The following is a 17,123-nucleotide window of genomic DNA, read 5'->3' on the forward strand; positions in this document are numbered from 1 at the left end:
TAGGAATCCTGAAGTGTGAGAGGTCTAAGTTTTCTAAAATATGGGGTTAAAAGCCATTTGGTATATCTCAAATAAAATTTGCAAAAAAACAAAAAGTGCAAATCGTCTTGAGTACTTATACCGTCACAAGGGCAGGGGGTAAAATCAGTATGGTGTTGATACCCCAGAGGAAAAGAAAGCAAAAATTTCACAGTTCCTGCCCTTAGACGAAATAGTAGAGATCGTTCCCAATTTGACATAGGCAGTGATAAATAGGGTGGCATGATTTGCATACAAAGACCATTACCGATGTATTTTTTAACCCCTGATTTCTGTAATTCAATTCCAAGCCGTTCATTACGGTAAAGTGCATACAGTGCCTTTTGGACCTCATATTTGTCCTTTGATTCAATAACCGTTGGCTCAGTAAACAGAATACCTCTACCAATTTCATTAAATATTTTAAAAACTTCTTTAAACCAGGGGATCTGCATGCCGTTTTCACTATTAAGGCAATCCCTAATGATGTTTTGCGTAAGGGCAGCAGCCTCATTCCTCCAGATTCTGATCCAGAAGAGTGCTGGTCTTGCTTTAATAAAGTCGTTTATAAAAGGGAGGTTAAGTTCGTTATGACAGATAAAATTGGAAGAGGAAATTGGTGCTCCCAACAATTTCCTGCAGAAACGGTTTTCCTCTCTTTGAATACCAATGCTGCTGGCCAATCCCCACACTTCGGCTCCATACGTAGCAACAGGGGAACACTGTAGTTTAAAAATTTTAACAATAGCTTTAGTGGCACCGATTTTCTTTGGGCGGGGGAGACTCAGGACAGAGTTGTTGGCTTTCGAGAACTTGCTCGTGGCGTGGGCCACATGCCCACTCCAAGAGCCGTTCGCAGCGAAAACCAACCCCAGATAAGGGAACTTATGGACAGATTCCAGTTTATCTGTTCCAATTTGGATAGTACCGAGTTTCCTTTTGCCCGGCCCACAGGACATGATAAAAGACTTTTTAAAATTAACTTTCAAATCCAGTCCCTCCATAAAATTTACAAAACTATGTACAAGCAGACGTAGAGCATTAGGTGTACGTGCCATAAGGACAGCGTCGTCTGCATATAAAAGTGCGGGCAAGGGATTTCCTAAAATAGTTGGGACATCAGGGGTAGCTTTCTTTAGACAGTTGGACAAGCCATTAATATAGATAATAAACAGCAGGGGTGCTAAAACGCACCCCTGTCTCACCCCCCTCCCTATCTTGATGGCTCCCGACACCTCTCCGCCCATCCCAACACGTACCCGAGCTTTCGAGTCAGTGTGGAGATAGGCTAAGAAGTAAACAAGAGCGGCATCGAGACCGTTTGACAGGAGGGTTAACCATAGCTTGGATCTGTTCACAAGATCGAATGCGGATGAAAGATCCATAAAAGCTAGGTAAACGGGGGATGAGCGAGCAATGCAGTATTTATCTATTATCAGTTTTAAGTTTAGGCATTGCTCGACAGTTCCTACCCCACTCCTAAACCCCATCTGGCAGGGGTCTAAAAGATCAGAATCAGACGCCCATTCCAGTACCCTGTTATAGATTATTCGTCCTAATATTTTTAGAGTATTATCCAGGAGGGAGATAGGACGATAGTTTACTGGGTCAGATCTGTCTCCCTTTTTGTAGATGGGGACAATAATACTTGTAGTCCAGGTGGCGGGCATGGCTACATGTGGTAGACTGTTAAAAATGTTTAAAAGTATTGGTGTCCAAAGATCAACATTAAATTTGATAATATCAATAGGGAGGCCGTCCGGCCCAGGAGCCTTATTACCTAGGCTTTCTTTGATAGCTTTCCTGACTTCTAAGTCCGAAATCTCTAAGCCTTCTATTTGGTTCAGATTAGGGAGAGGTTGCTCATCAAAGGGGGCGGCATAAATATTAGAAAAATGGGTCTCCCAGGCTGAGCTGCTTATATTGCAGCTAATTTTTGTAAGCTCTTGGCCCATTTCCCTCGTTCTCCTAACTGCCGTCCAAAAAGGGCCGCTGCCACCCAGATTGGCGCTGATAACCAGCTTATCCCAGTGATCACAGAGCAAATCTGCCTTCCTTTTCGATGTTTTATCTTTATAATTTTTCCTGGCGGCTCGAACAACATCCTTACACCTGGGATTGGCAGAGAGAGCCTTTCTTAGCTCTCTATTGGCCACGGAGCAGGATGTGTCAAACCACCGTGGCTCTTTGTGGACAGCAGAGAGTGGGACTGACAAGAGATTTTTTATATTGGTGCATAAAGCTTCAAAATCAATAATCAGTTCTTCATTATTTGTACTTGGGGAGGAGAGGCGTTTCAATAAATCCGGATGTGCCTCCCGAATCGTATCTATGATGGCCCCACAATCAATTCCTCTCCATTTAAGGCGAAGGCCGTCAATTGAGGGTGTAATATCCCTTGCTCCATTTAAGTTCATAAGAATCGGACTGGGTGCGAGGTTAAAAATAGCAAACAGAGGATTATGATCGCTGAAAGACGTTTGCACCACAGTGGATTTGATTAAACAGTCCATTAGCGCAGGCGATGTAAAAATGTAGTCGATAATTGAACCGTTATCCCTGCCCTTAAACGTAGGGGCATAGGGAAAATTCATATCATACCCTACACTCATTACATCAGCAAGATTAAAATCAGAGAGTATGCTAATCAGTTCCAAACCCCTGCGGTCATTACAGTGATCAAAATTAGTAGATCCATAGTTATCTATAAGTTTCACATTAAAATCTCCCCCGATCAGGATACTAGTCTTAGTGTCTACTGACAGAGAACAATCAATCATGTTTAAAACCTTAGATAAAGCAACAAAATTTTTGTTCGGTACACCATTAAAATCATTGTTGTAAAAATTAATTAAATAAATTGTGGTCTTTGATTTCAGTTTATATTCCAGAATTTGAATGTTGGAATTTGCAAAATTATCCAACTTCAAAACATTAATTATACCGCCTGCCAAAATTCTAATCCCCGTGAAGAGTCCACCCACCGCTCGGCCAAAACTAGGTTTTGGAGATGTCAGGCTGAAGCAGTGGTAGCCTTCAATATGCAGGTTATCAACAGCCCAAGTCTCTTGGAACATAAGTATGTCTATGTCATTAATTAGTTCGGTCCATGCAGGGTCAGAGAGCTTAGATTCTAGACCTGCGACATTCCAGCTTAATATTGATAGGCCGTGTTTGAACCCCTGATTAATAATTGTGCGTCTAGTATTGCCATTATCATGAATAGTTGGTTCGTTTAAAATGGCTGGAATGTTATCCAACAATATAATTTCTGGAACTGCCGTTTTAACATGGAGCAATGCTGGTGAAATTATAATTGTGGCATCCTCTTGGTTACATGCTTTTACATTGTTGCTTAATTCTTTATTTAGGGGTGTAGTCAGTCAATCCTGTTCGTCTAATGATGGTAGATAGTCGAACCGATTGAAAGTTGGGATATTATACATTGGCCTAGCTTGTGTCATCTGTGCAAACTGGAATGGGTTGGGGGTTAAGTAGGACCTATCCCTATGATTGCTCAAGTGCATAGTTGGGGCTTGAAAGTACTGCGGATGGTTGGGGGTAAGGATTGGCATTGGGGGTTGTGGGTGCCAATTGAGGTTATTGGGAAAGGCGACATTTAAGTTCTGGTTTTGGGCAAAAAGGGGTGATTTGACCCTTGCACCAAAATTCATCTCTGGGTGTGAGTTAGTGGGGAAGTTGTTGGGAAAGTTAACCGTAGCTTGTTCTGGGGGTATCAGGTGTCGGTAAAAATATCCCAAGGGAAGGAGCGTGGTGTTAAATTCCCGTAGCGATGGTGAAGGGGCGTTAGCTAATGTCTTCTCTGCCCAGTATGGTTTTCTAAAACTAATAGTGACACAGTCACCCTCAAATTTTTTCCTGAGTGGTCCAATCCAACCCACCCTCTGTGTGTTAATAATCTCCCTTGCACCATCAATCGGGTAATTGCAGTTGGTAATTAGCCAGTGCAGGGTTTTATTTTTGAGTGATGTGGGATTTTCATCCTGATCCTCTCTTAGTTTGGTAACGTTTACTAACACTAGTACGTATGCACCGCATTCCGGGGGGAGATTAATGCGGGCAGGAACTTGTCTGGATGTTTTTGGGGTGGGTTGGGTCAGGATAGGATTGCTTGTTGAAACTGAAGGGTGACCTGTGGTGCTCGCAATTGGGAGTGTAATATTCGTGGTGGTTTTGGTGCCAGGATCCTTCCTTTTGTCTGTAGATTTGCTATAAGTATGGGGTATTGGTGTTTTTTGTTTAGTAATTGGGCCATTGGCCGGAGCAGGTGCGACTTTATCTACATTATTTGGGGCAGCTGGGGGTACTTGTAATAAAGTTGTTTTGGGACCTGCTATATTGGTAGGGTTACTATTTTTTGTGCTAGCTGCAGGGCCTCCCTTTAGGAAAGTCTTAAGAGGGTTGCTCAATTCGTCTAGCTGTTTTTCTAATCGAGCAAGCCTGTTTTCGATTGGGGATAAGTAAATACTTAATAAATCCCCCAGTCTTTCCAACAGGGGGTCATATGATTTGTCTATGTTTCCATTAGTGTTTGTTGTTCTACCCTGCTGTACAGTTTCACTATCATCCCTCTGGGGAATTACCATGACCTTAGTCGCATTTTGATTGTTGTCAGGGACAAAGTTGGTATTTTTCCCAGGTTTCCTTTGTGCCCGGCCATGTTTCCTGGTCGTGGTGACCCGGGGCTTGGGTGCGTGTAACTTCAGTTTTTGAACTGCCCCCTCACGCCTACCTCTAACATGCCTGGTGTTATCAGCAGGTTTTGCTTTGGGAGAGGGGTTAATTAGTAAATCAGGCGTTTTTTCCAGGTCTGTGCTGGTGTCGGTGTCTGTGTCTAACAGAGGAATGGAGGCTGAGAGATTAACCTCACTGGGAATTGTGTGTATGTCAGCACAAACATCAAGTAGGGGTCTGATGTTGTTAGGCATAGTTTGTGCAGGTGTAGTGGCGGTAGCAATGAGGCCAAGCGAGGAACGTCTGGCATGCGCCAGGTCTTGTGATACCCTGCGTTCTAATAGGTTAATGCCCTGATTAATGGCATCATTGGCCTTAAATATAAAAAGGTCAATGGGGCCAGTCACAGCGGCAGCAGTTTTGCTGCGGGTGCCTCTTGGGGACATGCTGGCAAATACTAACCCCTGTTCTACGGTTTGGGTAGTTGCGCAGGGCTGCAGATGCAGGTGTCAATGACACATAACAAACACAATAGTTAAACGAATAATAATAGCAAATAGTCCCGGAAAAGATAGCAGTACCCACAGTTCCCAAATGAGAAAAGGCCGGTGGACCAAAGAACAGTACCTTCAAGTCGTAATGAACGGGTAAATATAAAGGGAGTGGCCCCGTCCCGTCCTCCTCAGACCTCTGAGGGCCACAGAGGGCCCGCCCTTTGCCCGGGCTTAGCCCGGCGCGACCCCGCGCGCTCCCGCGACGCGGGAGGGACAGCTGGAATTTAAGCGCCTCCAGGCGCGGAAGTCCGGGGACCACGGAGGTCGGCGTCCCAGGGGATCCTGGGTAGTGTAGTTCAACCCGGCGGCCGCGTTTTGCCTGCGGCGGCGGGGAACCAGACACACTACCAGTTTGCTCCAAAGTGCCCCCGAAGGTCAGTAGAATGCCCCGCTCCACCGGAGGGACAGCTGGAATTTAAGCGCCTCCAGGCGCGGAAGTCCGGGGACCACGGAGGTCGGCGTCCCAGGGGATCCTGGGTAGTGTAGTTCAACCCGGCGGCCGCGTTTTGCCTGCGGCGGCGGGGAACCAGACACACTACCAGTTTGCTCCAAAGTGCCCCCGAAGGTCAGTAGAATGCCCCGCTCCACCGGAGGGACAGCTGGAATTTAAGCGCCTCCAGGCGCGGAAGTCCGGGGACCACGGAGGTCGGCGTCCCAGGGGATCCTGGGTAGTGTAGTTCAACCCGGCGGCCGCGTTTTGCCTGCGGCGGCGGGGAACCAGACACACTACCAGTTTGCTCCAAAGTGCCCCCGAAGGTCAGTAGAATATTTATGTCTTATTTTGTTATGCATGTACTTTACTGCTAGCTATGCTGATTCAAGCATGTGAATCTTTGAAATATACTCCAGTACTAGAGAAAAAACTTGTTGCTTACATGGAACTCTTGTTCTTCAGTATTTGTATCGTTCATAGATTCACTTGCAACTTCCCTTCTTGGCACATTGTAAATGTTCCTACTAGTGCTCAGAAATCTGAGGGAAGATACCTATGTTGTGAGTGTTCTAAGGGTGCTGTCATCTGATTGGCTGGAGTTTGGGTCTTTTTAAATTAGGTAGATAAGATATTAAGTTCATATTTTGCAATTGGACGCTATGTTAATTACTGCTACTGCTTTAGAGTATACTGTGGGACTCCCACCTTGATGATGGGATGATTCAAGCTTGTGAATCTATGAAAGATACCAATACTGTAGAACAAGAGGTACAGGTAAGTAACACTTTTATTTTTCTTCATGAGGCTATTCAATCACCAGGCTCGACCACGATACAATTGCTATTGAGTCTGGAGCATAAGAAGAATTGGAGAGTGATCAGACAACGCTGATAGCCCCATCTCTTTTTCCCGTATGAGCCACGACCTGCACTGCTCAGAGAAAATAATGAATAGATCTGAAGACTCAGCAAAAAACATATAGTGCCTCCCTATGGAGGGGCGTGACCCCCAGTTGTCCGCAAGGCCTAAGCCGCGCAGCCATTTTATCCCTGCCTGAACAGCCATCCCCCCTCCCACCCCCGTCTGACTCACCCTGTATGCCGAGCGATCAAAGTATCACTATTTTAATGTCCCACCCGCCCCCCCAAGTATCTCAGAATCTGAGGAGGTCATGATTTGAGAGAGTACATGTATGTAAGTTTTTTTTGCTTCTCTTCTGCGTTATGAATGAAGCCCGGAGTAAAATTGTACTTAGTCATGGAGACTCGATTCGTCAGTAAGTGCCCTGGAATTTCAGTAGGAGAGCTCAGAACCTTCCCCCTGAATTTATTTCCATTTAAACTGAAGCCCTAGGAAAAAAACTGTATTGAGAATTACTGTTGTTAGGGATTATTTGCGACTAATGTCTTGCTTCAAAAGGCGAGTCTCCTGCAATACACATATGTTGCAGGAAGAGCCCCTTAGCATGTTATGCAGAGAAAGCCTTTTAGACCAAGTCTTAAAAGAAGTCCCCTTTGGGTAAGTATCATACACACAATGCACCAATTTACCTCGTATATCCTTTGCACACCAGTCGTATGAAGAATGAACAAAGAGGAAATGTAATCAAACAAATGAAAAAGATAAGAAGTAAAAATACAGATTTAGTCAGAAATTCATTAAAACCAATAGGAGCACACCATACAAAATGTTCTATCTAATTTGTATACTCCTTGTCTAATAGATGCAAAAATGTTAAAAACAATTATATTAGGCAAAAATTCACATTCCATATACTTCAAGGACAACACAATTAAAAACAAATTAAAACAAATTGGGAATAGAACAAGGAAAAATTTATTCCTATTTTAAAGAGGCTCTACATTAGTCAGACATAGATCAATTCAAAGCGTTGGGGTTATAATTCCAACTTTTCCATTCAGTGTAATTGTCTCCTCAGACTTAATGCAATTTCCTCTTATGGAAGCATCGACACGTTTCGGTGGGCAATAAATGTGCAGCCAACACCTTCTTCAGGAAAACGCAATATTATTCCCAAAAATAATATTAAAATCTGAAAATCCAGAGCAGATCTGTTGACTGATACTAGGATTACCAAAATCTCTGATTAAGTCAATACCACATTTAGAACATTAGACCACCATCGGTCCGGCGTATTAATTCCCTCGAGTAGAGATAAGAATCTTCAAAACGTTATATGGGCATAAACCTCCGCATTTATTTGTAGTCCCGCATACGTTTTGTCAGCACCGGAGTGCGCGGTAAGTTAGAATGTTCCGCGTAGGAATAGATACACGCCCAGCAGGAATCTGTTGCACGTTGCCAGGAATCATGGGGCCTCCACCTCCGGAAATACACACGGTCACAGAAAGCCTTTTAGCCAGGGCATTTGACCCTTTGATTAAACCTCAGAACTTTATCTTTGACCTTCAATGTAAACTACATGGAGTTTGATGGGAGTAAATGGACAGGTACACCCTCCCTCCCTGACTCGAATAATGTCTTCTACAAACAGCAGAGTATGATGGTGTCTAGCAGTGTGTACCAGATTCTTCCCTGAATAAAAACAAGGGAAATGTTCTCCCTTCTGTTTTGAGCTATATGTCTTGGGTAGTATGTGATGAAAGGGGCATTTATTGTAGCCTTCAATGTATTTTTCTCCGTCACAGGGTGTGCCTCGTATCCTTATGTTAGATCAATGTGACCTGTCTTTAAGATCCTCCAGGTGGACCTGAAGGTCCATGTTCTGGTCCACGAGTTCCAGAATTTCGCTCTGAAATAAGTCAAATCCTGCTGCGTCACCTTCCAGTGAGGATACCTTCGTCCCAATTCATGCATGTCTCATTGCATATCTTTAAGATGTTTTGAAGTATCTTCCCATAGGCAAGCAATGTCCTGTCAGAAATGGATCCTACATAAAAGTTTTGGTGAGCAGAGCCCTGTGGTAGTCTTTGTGGGAAGGGGTTGCGACTATCTCCTCCATCAGCAAACTCCTCCATGTGCATTTCCTGTTTTTCATTGTCCGCCTTATCTTTGAGATTAGAGTCTTTATTGTGCTTGTGGGAGGCCATAATTTCTTGAGATGATCAGCAAGGCTGACCTCGCGCGTGCTCTTGCAGCTGGAGGCTCACACACATCCCCTCTCTATAAAGCTGGTCTTCAGGGTGCAGTTGTGTTGTAATGGCTATAACTATAAGAATAGGGATGGTGGAATGCTGCTGGTGTCGACTTATTCCAGATCACTTTTCTTCAGTCTTGATCCTAACCCCTAATGCTTGGTCTCTGAATGTTATTTAGTGGGCGACGTTACATTATGGATGCTCATTAAATTTGGACCACTGCAGGGCCTCCTCCCATCCCAACCGGACTTCCCGATGCCCCCACCCCCCAACACACACGCACACTTCCTCCTCTGAGTGTGGATTTTAGACAAAGGCTGACCACAATGCGGGCTGGTCTAAACTCCGGAAGTGCTTGTGGGGAAAACAATCTCAGGCCTGGGCCCGGTCTGTGACACCTCAGAAAAGTTGATCATGGCTTTGTGTTGTCTACAGGATGGCCCTATGTAGTGTACACTTGTGTATGCCTGCCGGTACAGTACGCGGGCTGCTCTCTTTCTTGAAGTATTTGTCCTGGCCACTGAAGGCTACAGCAGGCAGTGGTAAGTTTGTCTATATAGTCAGTTCATGCCTCTGCCTGCACGCAAGTCTCCTCAGCCTTCCTCCAGCACTGTAAAGGGTGGCTGCCCTCTGATAATGGCTCTGCTCAATTTATACACAACAAGGAGAGAGGTAGGGAGAGTAATAAGACACTCTTGTTCCCCGGTCATTAGTCAATAATCAAAAGAAGAGTGTCTAGGGAGGTTTAGACCATCCTTGGGATGATGAAGCATGTCATCACTAGGTGGTAAGTGAGGGCCTTCTTTAACATCCCAATGTGGCTGTTTTTTGTGCTCCCGAGGATGGTCTAAACCTCCCTAGACACTCTGCTCAATTTAGCCCGCTGTAGTGCTTGTTTTAGTGCACTCACCAGGGTAGGTCTCAGTCTCTTTCAAATTAAACCTGGCTGCTGTGTAATCGCAGGGACATCTGGGGAGAGTCCGCTTCTGCTTTTGTGCAAGCCGGGCCAGCCTATTTCCAATCTCGGCTAGCAGGTGGCATACATCTTCTCTCCGCTCAGCTCACGTGATCTAATGTCTCGGCTGTACCCAGAAGCCAGTGAATAGCTCCACTGCATCTTGATTCTCTTTTCATGATTAGGGTATCCTCTGCCTCTGGTGCCACGATCATTTACGGGCTGGGGACAAGCTTTCTCCTGAGTCTGCCGTGGAGCGGGAGGAAGAAACTTACTCTGTCGCCATCTTGGCCACACCACAATTGTATTTTTTGAATAGTTTTGGTGTGCTAAGCTAAGTCCAAGGCAGAGGTGGAGCAATTCTTGTCTGTAAAAAATGGTAGTAGTAGAGTTCATCTTGGGTGTTGGGAAACCTATATTCATCTTGGATCTCTGCAAAGCTCTTTCTTCTCTAGTCGAAACACTGACTCTGAGTGGCATCCCACCTGTGGGAATATGGTCCAGAGAAGAATGCCTCCTGCTCCAGAACCAGGTCATTGGGGGTGGGGGTGGGTTGGGGGGGATGTAGTGGACCCTTATATCGCATATTGATTCTGATTAAGCTCCTTAAAACCAGAGGTGATAGATTATTCCCAACTTGCTAAAAAATAACCATTAAGGAGAACTGAAAATTGTCAATGAAAGTCAAAATAAAGGTAAAGGGTATAAGGATTAGTGGGAGATGAAGGCCTTACATACATGCACACATACATACATTTATTTATTGCTGTTTGAGGGTGGTCTGTTCCCATTATTACCCCCTGAGGACCACCTTTATTGTAGACTCATCCAGCATTAACCCATTAGGCATGCACATTTGAATCATAGAAGCTCCTATAAGTGTGTAATTTTGAGTAGAAAGTGTTGACTGTTGCTCACAATATAATTAGAATCTGATCTGTGTTTCAATTATGTTGAGGCAACACAGCAGGGTTTGGTCACTCTGCTTTTGAATGTAGCCTGCATCCATTTTTGCATAACTGGCTGTTTCACTGTGTGCTTATTTTTTATTTAACTGTCTGAAAGTTGGTGTTCATCTACAATTAACTGATTATGACCCTCATCCTTTTTTGTCTTTTCTATTTTTCTTTATTCTTAGCCAGTAGAAGATCGACAGAGAGTGCGAGCCATTTTGCCATATACTAAAGTACCAGAGACAGATGAGATAAGGTACTGTTTACTAAATTACAACACAAATTATACATGTGTTTCATATATAATGTTAATCATACATATTAATATCACAAAATATGTAGTAAATTGTGTTTTTATGAATTCATGTTCCATCTATTTTGGGATTTTTGTTAAAATAAAAAAAATATATATTCCTTTACGCTGGCTGGGTATAGAAACATCTTTAAAACAGGATAGACATTTTCTAAAAGTAATACTTATATAAAGCCAATATATTTTATGTTTCTTTTACATCAAATGTGTCAAATAAATTAAACTACCCGGATCAAAACTTGCCCCTCAGCCCCCTCCCCCCTTTTTTTAGGCTTTCAGAATTCAGAGCGCTCATCTTTAATGTCTCAGAAACTATTATGTTTTATCTCCCCTTGGTTGGCCCCCAGTTCCCTTAAATTGCACCCTGGTATGACAAAAGTGTTACTACGTACTACGTAATGCATTGAGAAACAGTGCTTCACCCTCTGGCGGGAACACTGTGGGATCTCTGCCTTCTTCCGTTAATCACTGCAAAAAAATTAAAGAATATTCTTGATAGCAATCTTTCACGCAAACCGCAAATCTCTAAAATTACAAGTATTTGCTTTTTGCATTTTAAGCTTTTGAATGCTTTTGAAACATTTGTTTTGGAACACAAAGAATATACATTTTTTGAACACTATTCTGTCATTCCAGCTTGCCTTTTCAAACGGATAGTTACCACATTTATCCATTTAATTTGGTTTATGCTAACTCCAGCTATCTACATCTCCCAGTAAAGCTGATCAGAAGGCCTCGAAGTGATGCTTCTCCAGGGAGTGCCGGCTGCAGGCACGGGGGAAAAAGAAAGTTGGCGGCAGGGTGGAGGATGTTAGGGGGGAGGGATGGGGCACCTAGTTTGGACTCCCTTCTCCGATGCAAGCACAGTGTCTCTAGATTAGGTGCCCCGGCCTGCCTCGGAGTACTGGACCTGGTACCGGCCCCACCCACAGGCGAGCGCCCATGTTGGGCCGAACTCTATGCCCCTGAACTCGATCCGCCGCCAGAGCTGGCCCCTGGAGACAGGCCAGTTGGCGATCACAGCACATTCCTCGCCGGCTCAGCAAGGCACAGGTGCCTCTAGTTCTCCTTGCTGCAACGACGGACGCTGTAGATTCACATGCGCCCACCCGGCTCCCCAGGTACCTGTAGTTGTTGCAGTTCTTTGTTATATATTTATATATATATTTATAATCTGGACATCTATATACTACACTTATTTACTCCATTCTCACCCTCTTGCGGGAAAACAATCTAATAATGGAGACGATGCCCATGCTCACTATCACCAAAAGGAGTCGTCACCTTACCTCGTGACTAGGAAAGATTTCTTCAAAGAAAAACAACTTGCAAACATCCGGACCCAACACTAGATGGGAGGAGTATGCAAAGCATGTGAATCTACAGCTCTACATGCCAAGAACAGATGCTTACTGGCAAGTAACATCCATCTCTTCTTTGTCTTGCAAATTTGTGTACAAGTCTCGGACTCCTCTTAAAGCTGCAGTTATTTTAAGAGCATGATCTGGTTTTAGGTAATCCCCAACATGTTGCTGCATATCTAGAATCCTAAAGTGCCAACTACAGACACAAATACTTACAAATGTTCACTGAAAACAACTGTGTGTAAAGAAACACACCTCACTGCTTTCAGGTGTAATAAGACTTTTAGCAATGAGAAAATATATTTCTGGTGCTTTTATGTCAGATGTTAAGAAAGAAAGACTAATGTAATGTTTATTCCAGTTGGCATTAGATTAAAAAGTGTTGTTCATTTAAGTACCCATTTGAGTGTAGTTAAATTGTATTTTATTAGTTTTGTGTTATAGTTACTTTTAGGCAGGGCACAAGTCCTAAAACTAGTCGGTCTCTGCTTGTGCCCTAGGAGCAGTGTAAAGTGCACACTCCACCGGAGCAAAGGATTTGCAGAAGATACACTACAATCTGTCTCCACAGGATGAGGGAGCAGCCGTTGGACGCCGTTCTGAGCAAATAAATGACACAATGTTGAAACATGAAAACTGCGCCCTGACAAAATTTACAGGCCTGTTGTCACTCATGCTTGACCTAGAAAGGCAGGGGGGGGGCATCTGTACATAAGGAGTGTGTGCGCGTAGCTGCTCGTTCCAACTGCAACACTCCAGGGGAGTAACCTTTTTTTTTTTTAAGTGGGACATGCACCAACCATTAGCCATTTGGATGCTACGATTTTTAAATGACACAGAAAAAAAACAATCTAAAGTGCGTGAGTCAAATCAAATCATCTTTATTCGGTTTCCATAATTTGTAGAAAAAACATAAAAGTACAGTTAAAACCATGTTTTTCAAAGGTAATAATCAACGAAAATCATACAACAATCCATTCACTAGTTTAATTCAACATTTAAAAAGTTTTTTAGAAATCGTGATTCAAAAATAAAAAATACATATGTATCAACGTTTAACCAAGGTTGGGGCGATGATTAATAAAAAATTTCTGAAAACAAGCTATAGATTTAGCATGGAGTTCATTTTCCAAAAATTGGAGTGCTAGAAAGGCTGGGCGACAGGCTCGAAGCCCCATAGATCTCAGTATGGGAACAATCCAGTGTCTGCGTGGGATTTCATAGAATCTACAGAACAACAATATATGGATTGAGGATTGTGCAGAAATAGTGTCGCACGAGCATAATGATAAATTGCTTGACCAATCGTTCTGTTGAGGAAAGGAAATTAGATGGTGGAAAATGTCTAATCTAAATCGAGTTAACAAAAAATTTTCATACTGATTCAGATTAAATATTAGGTATGGTTGTATGGAAAAGGTAGTTTGGACAGCTAACGAGTGCTGAACTTAGCTTTTCCCTATCTCATGTGTAAGTCGTAACTGGCCTAGATGCAAAAGACACAGTTTTTTAGCTCTTTCCTTGGCATCTCGGAGATGGTTAATGGATGATTAAAGTATCTCCGGAGGCCTAGGTCATCAAAGAATGACTTCACATAGACTAGCCATCTAATTTTATGCATATTATCAAGCGTCATGCATTCCTGAACAATGCGTCGTGTTAAATCGCACTGGTCGGTGGTCCAAATGCGACGCCATAGCATAAGTTGGATTTTTAAAATGTCTGATATGTAGTCCATCCCTAGTTCTAAGTGGCATCCGTATATCGAGGTGGTTTGTGGGACTGCTAATAGGTAATGCAAGAAGGAGTTCTCAACCCTCTGTAATACGTCCGTGTTTGCGTGTCCCCATAGCCCTGAGCCGTAGCTGGCAATACTAACGCATTTCGCCTGAAAGATTTTTAGCATTTCTTGCAGGGGTCTCTTCCCTAACTTCTGAGCTAATACCACCAGTGCAGTAGTAGCCCTCAGAAATAGTAGTGTCCTCGCATTGATGGTCATTGTCCATTTGGACTTATTATCTATTAGGATCCCTAAATAGGGATAAGAGGTCGTACACTCTAGTATAATACTATTAACAAGGATATCTTTAATTTTTTTCGGTCTGGGGCCAGCATGCATGGCGTAAGTCTTTTTTTATATTCACTTTGAGGTTCAGGGTATTCATAAAACTGCAGTATTTGTTTAATGACCGCTGGAGCTGGATGGGGATTCTTGCCAAGATCACTGCGTCGTCGGCATATGGTAATGCTGGAATTGGCCGACGACAGATTGTTGGCAGGTCCTGGCTCCCCTCCACCATTGCTGCTTCAAGCCCTTTTGTGTATAGTGTAAATAGGAAGGGGGCCAGAACACAACCTTGTCTGACCCACCCCCTCTCTATCCGAAAGGTCTCATTGAGTTCTCCCCTACCCCGTGCCTGACTTGTCGATGCCCCTGAATAAAGCTCCCGTAAAAAAATTCACCAACGGAGGGTCCACCCCATAGCTAGTATAATTGCCCACAGTTTAGTATGACAGACGCAGTGGAAGGCTGCAGTCAAGTCAACGTAAACCATGTGCAAATACCCTCCTTTTGCTTGGACATACTTCCCTATTAAAAGTGAGAGGTTCAAGGCCTGGTCCACTGTGCCCAAACCCTCGCGAAACCCATACTACAAGTATGAAATTATGTTATGATCTCTTGCCCAGTTCTGGAGACGATCTAAAAGGATACGTCCAGCGACTTTGCCAAGGGAGTCTAAGAGCGAAATGGGCCAATAACAAGTTGGACTGTGGCGATCGCCCTTTTTAAAGATCGGGACCAAAATTGATGTAGACCAGGATTCGACATGCCAGCTTTATTGGCTGCTTACAAGACTCTCGTAAGAATTGGAGACCATAAATCTATTTTATATTTAAAAAGGTCCACTGGGACCCCGTCAGGCCCAGGTGCTTTCCCTGATTTCGATGTTTTTAGGGCGTTTATTATCTCCTTATGGGTAAAACTTAGCTGTATGGAGTAACATGATTGAATTAAGTGGGGCTCCTTCTCAGCACCCTCAACTTGATCTAGGGATGTATCTATTGTCTGAGTAAAAATATTTGAAAAGTGTTGGACCCAAGTGTTCGCATCTACCGCTACATCTAACTTCGGGGACTCACTTGCTTCAGAAAGGAATGGCGATTTAACTATTCTCCAAAAAGTGCCACTATCCTTTGTGGAACAACTCTTGTGCAATTGCTTCCATAAACCATTTCTAATCTGAGATTTACGATTTTTTAACGCTGTTATAAGCCTTTCTCAGTCTAATAATTTCTTCCTTGTCCCTATTACTTTTGCTCAATGAGACTTTTAGTGTTGAGTACGCTTTTGTGCACTCTGTGTTGAACCATCCCTTCCTAACAGTCCCTTTTCCTTTTTTGTTTTACAAAATAACTCTTCTTCAATAATTTTAGTAATAATAGTGTAAAATATTTGTTCAGGTGTAGGATTAAGATCAACACAGATTTCAAAAGAAGGCAGGGCTCGCTTGACCACTTTGGCCGTTACCAACTCTTGATCTACTTTTCCTCATTTTAGGGAGAAGCCATTGAGTCTATCTAAATTCAGAGATTGTTGGTCCAAAAGACTCCAATAATCTGTCTCCACCAAAAGATTAGAACACATATTGACACACTATTGGGAAAGTGATCGCTTACTGCATTAATGATTGTATCGAACTTTTGCATAGTTGATGCAGTGCAATGAGAAGCAAGTATAAAATCAATTGTGCTTGTAAGCCCTCTCCAGTTAAAAGTAGAGGGAAAAGGGACGAGGGGGGCTAACAAGTTAATTTGCAAACCCTAAATCCATAGTAATCATTATCTCGTTCATTCGATTGCCCACATTCGTATGCATAAAATGTGTTAAATTGTTCTCATCCTCATCCTGAATGCCACAGTTGTTAGTGATATTCTTTTTACAGAGTGACAAATTAAAATCACCGCCCTAAATCAGTGCAAACGATTTATTAATATACTTTGAACGCAAATCTTGCAATAAAAAGGAAACCTTATTTAAAACATCAATTAAATCGATTTGATTAAGATTGTTATAAAAATTTACCACAAAATAAATGGACGCTTTATTTACAAATATCAACAGGACCTGATAGTTACTTTCTAGCCTCAAAGCAACTATTTTATTAACTGATAAGACGTTTGATATAAATATTACTAAGCCCCCTTTCAGCCTTCCCGAGGAAGATTGAATTGCCTCTGAGAAGTATGTTTTATATCCCACCAAATGGGCAGGGGAACAAAGCCATGTCTCCTGCAGACATATGATGTTGTGTTTCCTTACTAATTTTAACCAATTGTCATTTGTGATTTTAGAAAGTAGGCCAGCAACATTACAAAAGACAATATCCACCTTCAGACCTTTCATTTTAGGGTGGGAGCTCATTCCCTGGGGCGAGTGCTCTATGTTTGACATTGGGGCTAACGAGCCTCTTACCAATCCCCCCTTATTGGGAGAAAGGACCGCATCCTCACACGATGTGGTCCAATCCCCACTGTTTGTTCAATGAGGAAGGAGAATAGCTGATTCTAATCCCGCATGCGAGGGCTCTGGAGTTGGTGTTTCCTGTTGACTTAGGGATATCATAGGACTCACTGCCGTTGATTCAACTACTACCACGTCCAGTCACTCGTTATCTAGGCCTGACAAAGCATTACATCTATTGTAAGTTGGAATGGTCT

General features: G+C 43.1%; 1 protein-coding gene across 2 annotated transcripts in view; it reads left to right on the forward strand.

The window, feature by feature from the left end:
• Positions 1–17,123, forward strand: part of RASA1 (RAS p21 protein activator 1) — a 1,157,575-nt gene that overhangs the window by 126,228 nt on the left and 1,014,224 nt on the right. For both annotated transcript variants that reach the window (XM_078675333.1, XM_078675334.1), the window contains exon 4: positions 10,913–10,983. In XM_078675333.1, coding sequence (XP_078531459.1) covers positions 10,913–10,983 — 71 coding nt within the window. The remainder of the gene's footprint in view (positions 1–10,912; positions 10,984–17,123) is intronic.

Source organism: Lissotriton helveticus, chromosome 2_1 (assembly GCF_964261635.1).
Source record: "Lissotriton helveticus chromosome 2_1, aLisHel1.1, whole genome shotgun sequence".
Taxonomy (NCBI): domain Eukaryota; kingdom Metazoa; phylum Chordata; class Amphibia; order Caudata; family Salamandridae; genus Lissotriton; species Lissotriton helveticus.